Genomic DNA, 16,284 nt, shown 5'->3' with positions numbered 1-16,284 from the left:
TAAGTTTTCAACCTTTCACAATTGTGATGTGATAATAGTTTTTACAGAATACTACTGATAATCTTAAAATGATTATAAACCATATATATGATATTCTTTACATTTTCGAGTATACATACATATATATTGTATAGAATCTTTACTAAGCACATGACAATTAATTTATAGGTATAAGTAATAAATACTAATGTTACGCCTAAAAATGCATTCTCAATTAATAAGTAACGTAAATATGAAATTAATATATAAATAATATTCTTAAAAAAATCAAGTATCATTATCCCGTTTTCATTTTCGTTCTTCACAAAAACCAACACGTGGGACTAAATTAAAAAATCAGGGCTAACTTTTTTAATTAGCGAGCTGGGAACAAGATCAAAGCATTTTATTCTTCATTAAATAAAATTTTACGATCGTTAAATAGAAATGAAATGTTTACATTACTGAAACGAGATCATTATTATTTATTTATTTAAATATCAACACCAACAAGGAGTACACTGATAAATACAAAAGAGTGTTTAATCATAGAGTTATTGTATAGACCAAGTGTCATCTTAAATATTAATATTAATTACCTAAAAAATATACATATTCATAGCTTAAATTGAAATTATAATTATTTATGGTATAGGAATATAAATTAATTTTAAATGAGTTTCAAATTAAAATATTACTAACAAATAAAGTGTGATATTATAAAATTTAGTATATAATTGGAAGAAAACGATAAAATACTATTATCTAAAAACATTAAAATTCGAATAGCTTTCGGAAATCTCGTGCACGACGGTGAAGGAAAATACCGTGACAAAGAAAATCAAAAGTTCCACATGTGTATCCGCCATTTTAGAAGTAACATCCAAACCTTCTCTCACACTTCACTTTTACCAACACCAAATTCCTTAAAAATAATTTAATAAATTGACAAGGTCACATATTATGGACTCCTATAGATAACATAATATATGATTGTATTAGTATAGTCACATAAGATATATAACATATGTTGTTGTTAAGTACTATATATTATTTATATATATATATATATATATATATATATATATATATATATATATATATATTAGTTATACTTGCAGCGCATCCCTAGCCGTGGCGGCGCGGTGATGTCGGCATGGAGGTGGTCGCGCTGGTGGTGTGCGCGTTGGTGGTGAGCGCCGCGCCCAACGCGACCCACCGCCGCGACGCGCACGAGCCCGTCGCGCTAGAGGAGGACGAGGACCACACACTCGACTACTATGATGAGAACAAAATCAATATATCTGGTAAGTCAAACTCTATTTATACTATTGAACACACAAAACAAACACGCAAAACATTGTTCAACCAAATTGTCTCTTAAGAACGTTGATAGAATATCTTTACGTATTAATAAATCTTGTGAACTTATAAAGTGAAGTAAACAATTCACTTTATAAGTGTATATAAATGTATATAAACTAATATTATAAATGCGAATGTGAGTTTGTTTGTTTATTTTTTACCCTTTCACGTATTAACTATTCTAACAAGCGTCATCAAATATAGCTTTTATTTAATTAATATTTGAATCGTTTGAACAATATATTTAAATAGATAAGAAGAAAATAAGCCATAGGAAAAAGGGCACCGAAGAAAATAAGGCATATACTGTTATTTAGGCAGTATACTTACGAATTTAGTGTTAAAAATCAGACGCATTTAAAAAAATAAAACTTAATTTGAATAAGAATTCCTATAATATTTTTTTTAAACAAATAACGTTTTATCGTCAATGTCTTTTAAAATGCAAGACATTTAATCCGATAGTTTACTTCGAATAAATCCAACTTAAAGTAAGTGGAAAAAGTAGGTTGCGGCCCGGTCCCCTAGTGTGGAGTACGTTTAAAGTCTCTCGTTACTTGGTTAAAGGGGCCTTGAAATTACTGCATTACACGTAGAAATAAAACCGAAATTTTAATTAGGAAAACTTTTAACAGCAGTTTGTTATATTTGAAATTTCACATACGCCGTTTTAATTTCTTCTTTAAGTGTAGCGAGTTAAAAACTTTCGAACTAAATCTTTGATCTAGATCGGAACGGGCTTACGTTAATAGTGAAAACTGTAAAGTTTAATAAAATAGCTTATAGAAGCAAAAGCTTAAAACTAACAATGTATATATTTATATTATTATAGTAGAAAGGGTTGGCGCGTGGACGATACTGTTATTAAATTATAAAAAAAAAAAACAAATATCCAACTCAGCGGCCATTTATTATATCCCCAAAAGTTTAAACTCTTTTTTTACTCCCTTTTTTAAAAAGACATAACCGTCTTATTAACACTTAACAGAAAAATATGACATACTTATTTAAAATTTATAACAAAACCAATGAATTATGAGAAAACAAAACAATGTAAATTTAATATACTATTAATATGAAATATTTATAAATCTTCATAATCACTAATTGTTGGTAGATTAAATAGGTTTGTTACAATATATCTTATGTTGTTGAAAAGTTAGCTTATTTTTGCTGTAAAACAAACAAACACACGAAAAACTATCAATATATACATTGATTATTCCTCGGAAGGGAGAAAAGAAATAATACAAATATAAATATTTAGTTCACTTGCACACACGAACGTAAACATATGACATTACAATATTTATTTATTGCACATATCACAAGCAAATCATACTAAAAATAAATAATAATTAACTAAGTTGAAGCGTGCAAAAGCGAACTTATCGATTATAGTGACCTCTTTCACACTGTCTTTCAACTTTACTAACTTTATTATTTCTTATTAACTCTAAAATAATTCATCTAATATAAAATCAAAATAAGAGTATATATTTTGACTTGCAGGCTTTTCTCGGTAGAATTTACATTCCGAACTGTGGTAGCTTTGCATTTAATTAAATACTATAATATGTTTACGTAATATATATATGTATGTATGTATATAAAGTGCTTCTAAGAGCATAATTGAATAAAGTAAATTTTTTTAATAAGAAGAATAATGTAATTTTAATAATGAAATCTGCTTTTGGGTTTATCATAATTCTTTGTATATCGTAATTCATCTTATGTCTTAACACTGTTACTTTACCGATAAATAAATATTTAAGTTAGGTATGTAATCAAGTACTCTACTCAAACTGCCAAATAATTAGAAGCATATTACCGAATAACTACAGCCGTCCATTCAAAGGTCTAGTGACTGGAACATAGGTCTGCAAATATCGTGGTCCTCCCAATCTATGGGTTTGGTTCTGCCAATAAAAATAACTACATTCTTCAAATAAAAAAAAAATCTCAGTAGCCTGGGATTATAAAGTCATCAGAGTTACACCGTAACCCAGAAAGCACGTTGCGTCGTTGGTCCGGCTCCTGAGCTCTCGCTGGTCGAAATAGATAGTCGTTGTCGATTTATGAGAGTGTATCCGTTTTGTCTTCCCGATTTTGGCCACCCTGGTTATTGAAGAGTATCACACAATTTATAAAAAACGCGAAAAGCTAAACACAAGTGAAAGGTAATGGTTTTCATTTTCAAATCAAATGAGCAGAGTTTTATTTGAAATAAAAATTTCAATCACTTCGAAACATAGAACAATTTGTTCAACTAAATCCACGCTCCTAACAATTATTTTATTTGCATGCATTTGATAAAACTACGGGCAGTTTGGTAGTTGTGCAATCAATATGAGAATTTGGCTGCCTGCCATCTGGCATACAAGCAGACCTTCAATAACGTCTTATGAAAACCACCAATACCAATTGCATGCAATGATATTCAAGCTTTTTGTACGGCATTGTCATAACAAAGCTATCTTAAAACGAATGGGTATAACAAGCCTAGTGTACAGCACACAGATCTTAGCGAAAGGCCAGAGACTAAAATTCTGGCACACATCTCTGTACTATTCAAGCGCTTGAAATGTTTATAGAATTCACCTGGCATGTTTCGAAATAATTTGATGTTAGGACCACCACCAGACCCCTGATGATGCTACCCTTTTATCCTTTCTATATATTATTGAACTATGTTCTGGTTTTCAGGGAGAGTGAGCCAGATTAATTTGAAAGACAAGGGAAATAATACCCTAATTCTTAATTCCTATGGTTGGTACATTAACACTCCTTACCAGGAATTTATTTATACATTTCGAAGTGCCAAAGTGTATGAACGAAAGTGACCATTTCCTATCAGGTAGTCTATATGCTCGACTGCCTTTCAAAAACAAATAAAAAAAAACCTTTTCAGAAGGCAGCTCCTTTGTCCTTTGTACACCCCACTTCCTGTCTCTTTATGTTTTTTATTTTCACGTGATGGATATATTGGAAAAGAGGTTTTTTTTTCAAATCAAAGTTTTCAATTCAACCTTCAATTTAGATTATAACACATTTCGAAAAACATTAGATTTTTAAACGTTTTCAATTGATGATTTTACTTTTTTTTAAACAAACACGGAAATTATTTTCCAATACGTGAACGTAACTGTTATAAATATTCAATATTGTTTTTTTTATTGATTTGTTACAATATATCTTATGTTGTTGAAAAGTTAGCTTATTTTTGCTGTAAAACAAACAAACACACGAAAAACTATCAATATATACATTGATTATTCCTCGGAAGGGAGAAAAGAAATAATACAAATATAAATATTTAGTTCACTTGCACACACGAACGTAAACATATGACATTACAATATTTATTTATTGCACCTATCACAAGCAAATCATACTAAAAATAAATAATAATTAACTAAGTTGAAGCGTGCAAAAGCGAACTTATCGATTATAGTGACCTCTTTCACACTGTCTTTCAACTTTACTAACTTTATTATTTCTTATTAACTCTAAAATAATTCATCTAATATAAAATCAAAATAAGAGTATATATTTTGACTTGCAGGCTTTTCTCGGTAGAATTTACATTCCGAACTGTGGTAGCTTTGCATTTAATTAAATACTATAATATGTTTACGTAATATATATATGTATGTATGTATATAAAGTGCTTCTAAGAGCATAATTGAATAAAGTAAATTTTTTTAATAAGAAGAATAATGTAATTTTAATAATGAAATCTGCTTTTGGGTTTATAATAATTCTTTGTATATCGTAATTCATCTTATGTCTTAACACTGTTACTTTACCGATAAATAAATATTTAAGTTAGGTATGTAATCAAGTACTCTACTCAAACTGCCAAATAATTAGAAGCATATTACCGAATAACTACAGCCGTCCATTCAAAGGTCTAGTGACTGGAACATAGGTCTGCAAATATCGTGGTCCTCCCAATCTATGGGTTTGGTTCTGCCAATAAAAATAACTACATTCTTCAAATAAAAAAAAAATCTCAGTAGCCTGGGATTATAAAGTCATCAGAGTTACACCGTAACCCAGAAAGCACGTTGCGTCGTTGGTCCGGCTCCTGAGCTCTCGCTGGTCGAAATAGATAGTCGTTGTCGATTTATGAGAGTGTATCCGTTTTGTCTTCCCGATTTTGGCCACCCTGGTTATTGAAGAGTATCACACAATTTATAAAAAACGCGAAAAGCTAAACACAAGTGAAAGGTAATGGTTTTCATTTTCAAATCAAATGAGCAGAGTTTTATTTGAAATAAAAATTTCAATCACTTCGAAACATAGAACAATTTGTTCAACTAAATCCACGCTCCTAACAATTATTTTATTTGCATGCATTTGATAAAACTACGGGCAGTTTGGTAGTTGTGCAATCAATATGAGAATTTGGCTGCCTGCCATCTGGCATACAAGCAGACCTTCAATAACGTCTTATGAAAACCACCAATACCAATTGCATGCAATGATATTCAAGCTTTTTGTACGGCATTGTCATAACAAAGCTATCTTAAAACGAATGGGTATAACAAGCCTAGTGTACAGCACACAGATCTTAGCGAAAGGCCAGAGACTAAAATTCTGGCACACATCTCTGTACTATTCAAGCGCTTGAAATGTTTATAGAATTCACCTGGCATGTTTCGAAATAATTTGATGTTAGGACCACCACCAGACCCCTGATGATGCTACCCTTTTATCCTTTCTATATATTATTGAACTATGTTCTGGTTTTCAGGGAGAGTGAGCCAGATTAATTTGAAAGACAAGGGAAATAATACCCTAATTCTTAATTCCTATGGTTGGTACATTAACACTCCTTACCAGGAATTTATTTATACATTTCGAAGTGCCAAAGTGTATGAACGAAAGTGACCATTTCCTATCAGGTAGTCTATATGCTCGACTGCCTTTCAAAAACAAATAAAAAAAAACCTTTTCAGAAGGCAGCTCCTTTGTCCTTTGTACACCCCACTTCCTGTCTCTTTATGTTTTTTATTTTCACGTGATGGATATATTGGAAAAGAGGTTTTTTTTTCAAATCAAAGCTTTCAATTCAACCTTCAATTTAGATTATAACACATTTCGAAAAACATTAGATTTTTAAACGTTTTCAATTGATGATTTTACTTTTTTTTAAACAAACACGGAAATTATTTTCCAATACGTGAACGTAACTGTTATAAATATTCAATATTGTTTTTTTTATTGATTTAACACTTTATAACATGTTATTGATCGGCCAACGTGCATCGTAATGTGAAATTATATAGTCTTTTCTTTCTAACATTAGCTTTATCAATTAAATATTTACGTCAATAGGAAGTATTCATCAATTTATTCATTATAGTAAAGACAGGCACGTTAACACACAGAATATAATATGAAATACAAGATAAAGTGATGATAAAAAAGCTAAGTTGCTTTATTTATTTTTATTACACAATATATAAATTTAAGTATATATAAGCCTCCAAGTTTCAGACTCCGGCCGCTACTGAGAATCTTCGAAAAAAGAATGACTTCACATTAGTCCGAGCTAGGGTTTGATCAAAGGACTTAAGGAACTACGGGCTGAACGTGTAGCAACTGAACCAACGAGGCACTATTTTCTAATTATAAATAGGCAATGACGAAACTTTAACGATTGACATAGTGCTATCTGAAAACTTCGTTAAAACTTTTTTGAGATTATAGAGAATAATGTTCAAAATACACAAATTCATATAGGTTTTTGTCAAATTTTCAACAATGATTATGGTCGTATTTCGACCGCTTTGTGAACTCTAATTCTTGACCAATGACGATTCAGAAACCTAGCGTTGAATAAGGCATAGTTTGATTTCAATTTGGATTTTATCGATGCAGGATCCTACAATTCGTGTCTCACTGCGCTGAATTTCATTAAAATATAGTTATTATCAAACCTACTTTTTTTTTACTAAATTTTTCACCAAACCAGTTATGTGCTCATTACAATTCTATATACTATGTACTAACAGATAGGCTGTATTCAAGTATTATAACATGTATAAATATAAAGATTAACACTTAGTGAAGGCTGACCTGTGTTCAAATGGCTGTTACAGAGCTATTCTTTATAACAAAACAATGTATAGGTGGGCTATTGTTTCATAGAACTATAGGGTTTGTAGCTCAAACGAATGCTCTTCAGAATAAGAAGCCTCTCAAAGTATAAGTACACTCCAATCGAGTATTACATTATATTGAAGACTAATAAAAGAAGTGTTCTATACACATAAATAAAATTAAAGCGTCTGTATATAATCTAAATAGTTGCATTTTTTTAAATTGATATGGCTATTTGCGAATTAACAATAAAATGTTTTGGATTATAAGTTGCAGCGGTAGTAAATCATTCAAATATGCATTATGTACGTTAATATAGCAGATTTGAAGGATTTTTGTCACAAACCTAATTCCGCACTGGCGATTATCGCTAGTATAAAATATAAAAGATATTCTTTTGCATACTAACTTAAAATTAAAACATTGTTGCGAAGAAAATTTAATAATTTAGCACCGTTTTATTTTAGATTATTTCCGTTTCGAGTTTATATCTCCATTTCTGGTATTTATGTACAATCACTTCATTCAGTTAAATGACATTTCATTCTTATAAGAACAAGAAGAAGAATGTAATAAATGATAATTGCTCATTCATTCGTTCACTGTACCCTTTTACTGGAATTCTGTGAATGCAAAATGAACTATTTAAAAAAATTCAGGCCGTCATTTTGTTACGCTTTTCTATCTTCAATATCGTCTTAAATAAATGTATGAATATATATTTAAAAATTCTTCAAAACTCTTCCAAAACTTAAAATATTCGCTTGAAAATTGAGTGAGTACAACAACATGCACAAGGGATATAAAATCTTAATTCCCAAGATTAGCGGTACATTGGCAAATTAAGGGATGTTAATATTTCTTACCATGCCAAAGTTTATGGCGGTGGTGTCTAATATTGTCAGTTGGCCCATTTTCCAGACTATATATTTTCAATAAAAAATTAAAAAACAAAATTAGAACAAAATCTGACCTTTATATCTTCACTAAATGTTTTGCGACTTTGATATTTGATAATATTATTATATTCGATACCAAGCGACTCTGGAGTCTTCTGAAGTGGAAACTTTAAAGTTTACCTAAAATACTTATCTTAATGTTGCAAACTTTGACGAAAATCTCTTACTTTGTTTTTTTTAGTTAAATCTTAAACTTGACTAACAACCTGAATTCTTAATTAAGAATATTAAAAATATACGACATTACTTATAAAAGTTGTTTAGCGGGTGATTCGTTAAGCAATGCTGTGGCTTCTTCTTTCTTTCGAATGTCAAATCAATAACGACAGAAAGAGCGAAATCAGTGTTAAACTAAACAGCCGGTAAGTATCGTTTATAAATAATGCCATAATACTTTTACTATATATTAAGAGAAGCAATACATTTAGTGAAGATATGTATGTATAAGTGTGAGCGTGTGCGCGTGTGACAGGCGTACCACAGCTGTAATATTTTTTTTACATAAAAAATTAAATAATGTACCTAATTTCGATGAATAAGTAAATAATTATAAAAGATTTTTTACCTTCTCTCCATTATTACGAGAAATCAAATATACTATTTTTAAATGAATCTATTTATAATATATATTAAACGTAAACTGTTTGTATATAGTAATATAACCATCCTAACGCTAACCTCAACGCTGTCCACCACCATCTCGAGACAGCACGGCCAGCAATGTTGTTTCTCACGGAGACACAAATACTCCGTCCTGCCGATACCAGCTACCTTAATTATCCCGGCTACACGCTTGAAGAATCCTTCAAAGCGAAAGCCGGAGTATAATTGTTCGTCAGGACGGATGTTTGCTGTCACCGACTGCGCTGCTTGGAGGACCCCTCCTTCTCCATGTTGGTGGTACGTGTAGACCTAGTTCGTCAGAGCCGAGTCTACGTGTGCCTCTACAGATCCCACAATAGTGACTTGGAGACAAGCCGATTATTTGACCATCTAAGTCGGGTGGCAGATGCTGCGCAAGAGCAATTTCCTAACGCGGAATTGGTGTTTTTGGGGGATTTTAATGCTCACCACGAATCCTGGTTGAAATCCCTCAAAACTGACCATGCTGGAAGGACTGCTCATGCTTTTGCTCTCACACATGACTTGACCCAAGCGGTTGATCAGCCCACCAGGATCCCAGACATTGATGGGCAAGCACCTTCTCTACTGGACCTTCTGCTGACTTCTCACCCGGTGGAATATCAGGTTGTGGTTCAGGTTCCTCTTGGCTCTTCGGATCACAGCCTTATTTCTACCAGAGTGCCACAGGCCAAGCTGCCGCCACTAGCGGTATGCAAACGTCGCGTTTGGCACTATAAGTCGGCGGATTGGGACGGTATGCGCGATTACTATGCGTCGGTCCCTTGGAAGGAACGTTGCTTCAGTGGGAATGACCCGTCAGCTAGTGCCGCTGCTGTTGCTGGCGAGATCATGCTGGGAATGGAATACTACATTCCTAACGGATTTTAAACAACCAACTGATCCATTACCTAGAAGATCACTCTTTAATTAATGATCGTCAATACGGGTTTCGACCAAAACGGTCCACAGGTGATCTTCTAGCGTACGTAACGCACCTCTGGGGTGAAGCTATCGACAAGCATGGAGAATCGTTGGCTGTCAGCCTCGATATCACCAAGGCTTTCGACAGGGTCTGGCACAGAAGTCTTCTCTCCAAGCTGCCGGCATATGGTCTGCCTGCTCAGCTATGCACCTGGATTGCCAGCTTCCTACACAAGCGTAGCCTTCGTGTTTTAGTTGATGGTTGCGCTTCACAATTCTATGTAGTGAATGCTGGGGTCCCCCAGGGATCTGTGCTATCTCCCACACTCTTTCTTTTGCATATCAATGATATGCTCTCTCTTGGGAACATACATTGCTATGCAGACGATAGTACAGTGCATGGTGGATACCACGGACGTGCAGTGGCTGGGCGAGCGGAAATTGAGGAGAGGCGGAAGAATCTTGTCATTGAACTCGATAGGACGTTAGAGCTCATCGCCAAATGGGGCTCTGATAATCTTGTTGAGTTTAATGCCAAGAAAACACAGGTATGCGCTCTCACGGCGAAAAAGTCAACATTTTCCCCTCTTCCCTCCCTCTGTGGTACTCCGCTGGTGATGCAAAGCAAAATCGCCATGCTGGGGATTGACGTTCGCTGCGACCTTAGTCCAAGGGATTACATCGAGGCTGTTATAAAAACAGCTTCACGGAAACTCGGAGTTCTGAACAAGGTGCGGCGCTTTTTCACGCCACAACAACTGTGCCTGCTGTACAAAACACAGGTACGGTCTTGCGTGGAATATTGCTCGCACCTTTGGGATGGCTCCGCTAAGTACCTACTTTAGGCCTTGGACCGGTTGCAGCGACGTGCCGTACGCATTATTGGCGACGTAAAGGTCACAAACACCCTTGAACCTTTACAATTGCGTCGTGAGATAGCAGCACTGAGCGCTTTCTATCGACTGTATCACGGCGAGTGCTCTGAGGAATTACTCTCTAATTCCTGCTTCCCCCTTCCTTCTTAAGTCCACGCGAGCTGGTTCTCGATGTCACCGCCTAACTGTGACATCAATTCCATCGCGAACAAAGAAATTTGGCAACTCCTTTCTTTGTCGCACTTCCAAAAAATGGAATTCCTTACCAGCTCACGTGTTCCCCTCCTCTTACAACCCGGGTTCCTTCAAACGAGGCGTGAAGAAGCATCTTGCGGGCCGGCAAGGCGAAGGCGGCTAGTGCAGAACGTTTTTCCCGTCTGTACTGGCCGTCGTCGCGTTTGGACTCTACTACCACTTACCATCAGGTGGAGTAGAGTCATTTGCCCTCCCGGCGAATATAAAAAAAAAAAAAAAAATCCTATCAGTTAAATAAAAAAGTTTTTTTTTATCGAGCAATTTAGTTTTTCGTGTGAACGAAATCATTCACATTGTCCTAATCCCAAAGAACGATAACAATATTAATAGGTTACTATAACGCGAGGAAGTAGAGCAAACGATTGATAAGACCCTGCCCACACACACGGCTCAGGCTTGCCCTGGTTACAAATGGCTTTCAGATCTCCCTTTGTGGTTTATACTGATATTTTTTTTAAGTTTCGCCTTACCTTAAGCCTTCGGGAAATACGCTTTTTTTAAATCTACCTAAATTCAATTTGCTTAAAACATTCTTTATAATTTTAATAATTAAATATTTAATAATATATTAAGTGTTACGTATAATGTAATTAATGGAATACAACGAAGCATATTTTTTTAAATTCTAGTGGGTAAAGGTGTCCAAAAGCTTAGAGATTTTCAAGTCACACAGCTCCAGTGCGTGTCGGTGAACATATATATGGCAAAATTCAAGCAGACTTGCACAAGACAAGCACAATGTTTTCCTTCTCCGAAAACGAGATCAATAAAAATAAATTAAGCACATGAAAATATAAACGTACTTGTTTGGGTTCGAACCTGCTTTGTGTTCCTACCACTGAATCATGTCGTTTAACTGCTACATATTACTAGCATTAAATTTATCGCATAAACACATACTACTCTAGAGTTAACGAACAAATATTTAACATAATATGTAAACCGTATTTAGCTAACATAGTTTTAAAACAAATAGTACCTTTATTATTTGTTCAGGTTGAATAATAAAGGTTACAATGAGTAAAAATAGTAGAAGTAACAGTAGAAGGGCAAATGACATTTTGGTTTAGTTAGTTTGGTTTGGTTGACGCGAGCGCAACTTCAGTCCCGTGGTATTGTAGAATCTTCGGTTCCAATATGTATAAAATAATTTACTTCATTGCTTTTTTCATTTACATAATTATTATTTACATTAAAGCCTTAAATATAATTGTAAATTCCATCCTTACCACTTCGATGACTGGAAATCCGCATCAGTGCGATTTCCTGCCTCGAACAACCACTCTGTGGAAACAACTTTCGCTGGCGATTCGAACCAATATAACATAGAAACCGTTAAGAAAAGAGCGAACTAATTCCTTAAATTCTGGTTACGCACCTGCAAGTCCGCCAGTATCGCAGGTGTCCATGGGTCGTGATAGTCATTTTCCATCAGGTAAGACTCCAACCCGTTCGCCTCCCTCTTACATAAAAAATATACCTAAAAGCCTATGATGACCCACTGTTGAGCTCAGCCTCTTCCCCTTTTTTTGAGAAGAAGGTTTGGAGCTTAATCCGCCACGCTGCTCCAATGCGGGTTGTTGGAATACACATGTGGCAGAATTTCAGTGAAAATAGAGACATGCAGGTTTCCTCACGATGATTTCCTTTACCGCACGAGATGAATTATAAACACAAATTAAGTACATACACAAATTCAGTGGTGCTTGCCCGGTTTTGAACCTACGATCATCAGTTATGATTCACGCGTTCTAAACACCAGGACATCCAGGACAGGACGGCTTTTTTAACAAAAAAATATACATACAAATAGAAATTAAAAATAGCTACTGCGCAGCATTTCCCTTTACTATGTTATTATCAATGAATTCTTCAATTACATTTATTATGCAATGATTAGTATTCTTATTTTTTAATTATTCGATTACTCATTCTCAGTTAAATTAAAATCTTTATATTTTTTTAATAATTTTTAACTTTGTTTGCTAGTAAAACTGATTTGTTGTAAGAAGTTTGACTATAATTCAAAGCCTCCTGGATACAACATATTTATTATAAAATAATTGACAGCGGTGACCACTTAGCATTAGGTGTCTCATTTATGCTCGCCTTCTTATTATAAATGTAACACCATGTATATTATATGCATACCTATCTATAGGTACACATGAATTTACCTATGCAAGTTATTTTCTTTTTTATCGCTCAGTATTTTTCGCCGGTTCTTCTCAAGTTTGAGGTAAGGTTTATTTCCGATCCGGCGATATATTTTTGTCAATCAATAAGCAAGTGTAACGCTTCTAGATTGAATTAAGATTTTTTACTTTGACTTTAGACTTTGACTGTAGCGATTAATGTTTGTAATATTAAAGATTTTTTCCTCGAGGTGTGGTTTATATCTAAGCAGGATGTTTATACAAGACTTTACAAATACAATTACAAATTTATAATTACAAATTTAATAGCGTAATGATTTACGTGTATGTACATTAAGAAAATAAAAGAATATACTGATATATATTTGTTATAAGGGACGCCGCCCAACCCACTCGGCCCCAATATGATGCCGAAGTTGAAGAACTTCATACTTTGACATTCCGACATTGTACTTATGTTATTGTAACAGCTGTAGAAAATGAATGGACTTTTAAAAACTAACCACAAAATCATATTTTTTAAGAAATAAACGATCGTATTATTTATTTTTTAACCAAAAAAAGGTTACATTTTTATTGCTTATAAAACCCGAAGTTTGCATATATATTAGCGTACTCACCTAATTTTATACAATAGTGGTCTTATTTATAAATATTGTTTAGCGAGTGATTAGTTAAACAATGCTACGTCTTCTTTTGAATGTCAAATCAATAATGACAGAAAGACAGAAATCAGAGTTTTATTATCGCATTCAAAATCGAAATAAGCTTTATTCAAGTCGGCTGTTACAAGCCACTTTGATTAATTTAAATTGAACTATTTACTATTTTAGAATGTAGATTCTATTTAGAAAAAAGAACCAGCAACAAAACTTAGTAGTTACTTCTCCGATATTCTTACTGACGTTATGTTTTAAGAATAGTTTTTATTCGTTTGAACAAAACGAATAAAACGCATTTTTCCAACCATTCAATATGATTTACTTCAGAGCTGCACAAACGTCGAACTCAGTTAATGCATCTACAGACTCAAAGGTATAACGCTTTTCTCGAGAAAGTGTCGTGAAAATTTATTTTTGCATTATAATACTTCATTGCTGGCGAAACTTTTGAATTCAAATGAATGCTCCGGTGCCAAACATTTTATCTTCGACTTTTGTTACCTATCCAATTTAATTTAATTGGTCTGAAATATAAACTCTCCCTTTAAATAGCAGTGACCTATTTGGACTTATAAATTATAATAAAGATATCTGACACAATTGTAATCACAAAATTTTTACTATAAATCATCCACTGCTGAGCTAAGGCCTTCCTTTTAAGGAGCTTTGGAGCTTATTTGGAGCAACGAACATGAGTTTGAATGACTTTCCTGGGTTCGAACCAGCAGTCGCCGATTAAGATTTAAGTTTTCTAACTATTGGGCCATCTTGGCTAACTAGTTAATGTATTTTTTCTATTTTTACTCAAAAGCCAGAAGCTTACGACAAATGAAGGTCACATGCGATATTTTTGGACTTCCAAACTAAAAATAAAAATATAAGTTGCAAGAATCATTCATATTTTGTACTAAACCATACAGGTAATTCACCTAAATGCAGTCCTCGAGAAATATCTCACAACGTTTTACAAGGCGTTAAGCAGTTGGCCCGATCCAATTGTATTGCTTTAAACCGCTATACAATGAATTCGCTTTCAGCAACAGCAGTTGTTTACTGTTAACACTTAAGTGTAAACAACGTTGTTAATTAAATTGGCCCGCTGGTCATTATCGCTAACACCTGATGCCGTAAGAAGAAAAAATATTGTAATCCTACTTTCAAAATGCTACTAGTTTTCTCATAAGAAATGCAAATGTCAGAAAGGAATCAACACATATGTGGCTTTACCTACAAAATGGGTTTACCATTTGTTAAATAATGAATTCTACATTAAAATGCCAAATTAACGGTAAAAGAATGGGAGAAATCTGTGTTTAACTAAGCCCTCTAAGCTAAGCAAAATTTATAAGTTAGGCCGATATTAGCTATTACAGGAAATTTGACTACAAAAATATTTTCCAGAAATGTTTAATTATCTTGAACTGTCGTGTTTAAATGTTATCATATATTATGCCTATTCAAAATGCTCTTACCCCGTTATACACATTGAGGTCTTGCGGGTCATAAATTGAGTATCGCTGGCGTGGACTAATAGCTAGCGACCCAAGCTCGCTCGTTGACGCTGATCAATAACTGTGAAACTGGAACCTTATACAAGAACAAGAAGCATTAAGTGATGCGGTTGCAGTAATGGACGGATTAGTAGAACGATTTTTTCATACAAATCAATGGTACGAAGTTCCTGAAAGTTAATTTCCATTTTATCACATACAAGTAAAAGCTTTCACGGTCATAAATTTTAACTTTCTTTGAAATAAACTTTTGGTTAGGTAGACAAGTAGAAATCTAGTTATATTTTGTTATTACATTGTCTTCTTCTGATATAACATGCTACACTATATCAATTATACATATATATTGCTTTCAAGAGTTCCAAGCTTTAGCGTAGACGTTAAAATGTATGTACAGTTCTTTGACTAACTTCTGGGAAAACATCTTATTTTGTTTATTCAGGTTATACCGTCACTATGCCAAGTTTAATTTACGAATAAATTCAAAGTTTAACAGCCCGTAACTGTTCTGCTCTGCGACTGCTCGACAAAAGTCTCCCTCTTCGATTCTGGTACTACCTTTTATACTTGGATATGTGTCAGAATTTGATCCAACGCATGCAGGGTATCTTAAGATTTGAGCCTCTGATCTTCTGTTAAGATGTGTGATGTAACCATGTTGTTTTTGTTGAAGTAACAATGTATTCAACATGCTATTCTTTTTTTTTCTTTTCTCCGAAGACCGACCATCTCAGGGTAATGTTCGATCATTTTAACTAATTTCAGGTGCAATGGTATTCGATCCCAAAACATTATGATCTGCAACCATACAACTAACTTGTGTTAACCAACGAAACAGTTAAGATAATCAAAAAAAGAAAAAAACA

At 33.8% G+C, this 16,284-nt stretch overlaps 1 protein-coding gene across 2 annotated transcripts in view; it reads left to right on the top strand.

Moving 5' to 3' along the window:
* LOC126769154 (uncharacterized) overlaps positions 1 to 16,284 on the top strand; it is a 62,885-nt gene that overhangs the window by 18,852 nt on the left and 27,749 nt on the right. For both annotated transcript variants that reach the window (XM_050487774.1, XM_050487772.1), the window contains exon 2: positions 1,101 to 1,286. In XM_050487774.1, coding sequence (XP_050343731.1) covers positions 1,136 to 1,286 — 151 coding nt within the window. In that variant the 5' untranslated portion in view covers positions 1,101 to 1,135. The remainder of the gene's footprint in view (positions 1 to 1,100; positions 1,287 to 16,284) is intronic.

Source organism: Nymphalis io, chromosome 6, assembly GCF_905147045.1.
Source record: "Nymphalis io chromosome 6, ilAglIoxx1.1, whole genome shotgun sequence".
Taxonomy (NCBI): Eukaryota; Metazoa; Arthropoda; class Insecta; order Lepidoptera; family Nymphalidae; genus Nymphalis; species Nymphalis io.
This window is presented reverse-complemented; position numbering and strand designations above follow the sequence as displayed.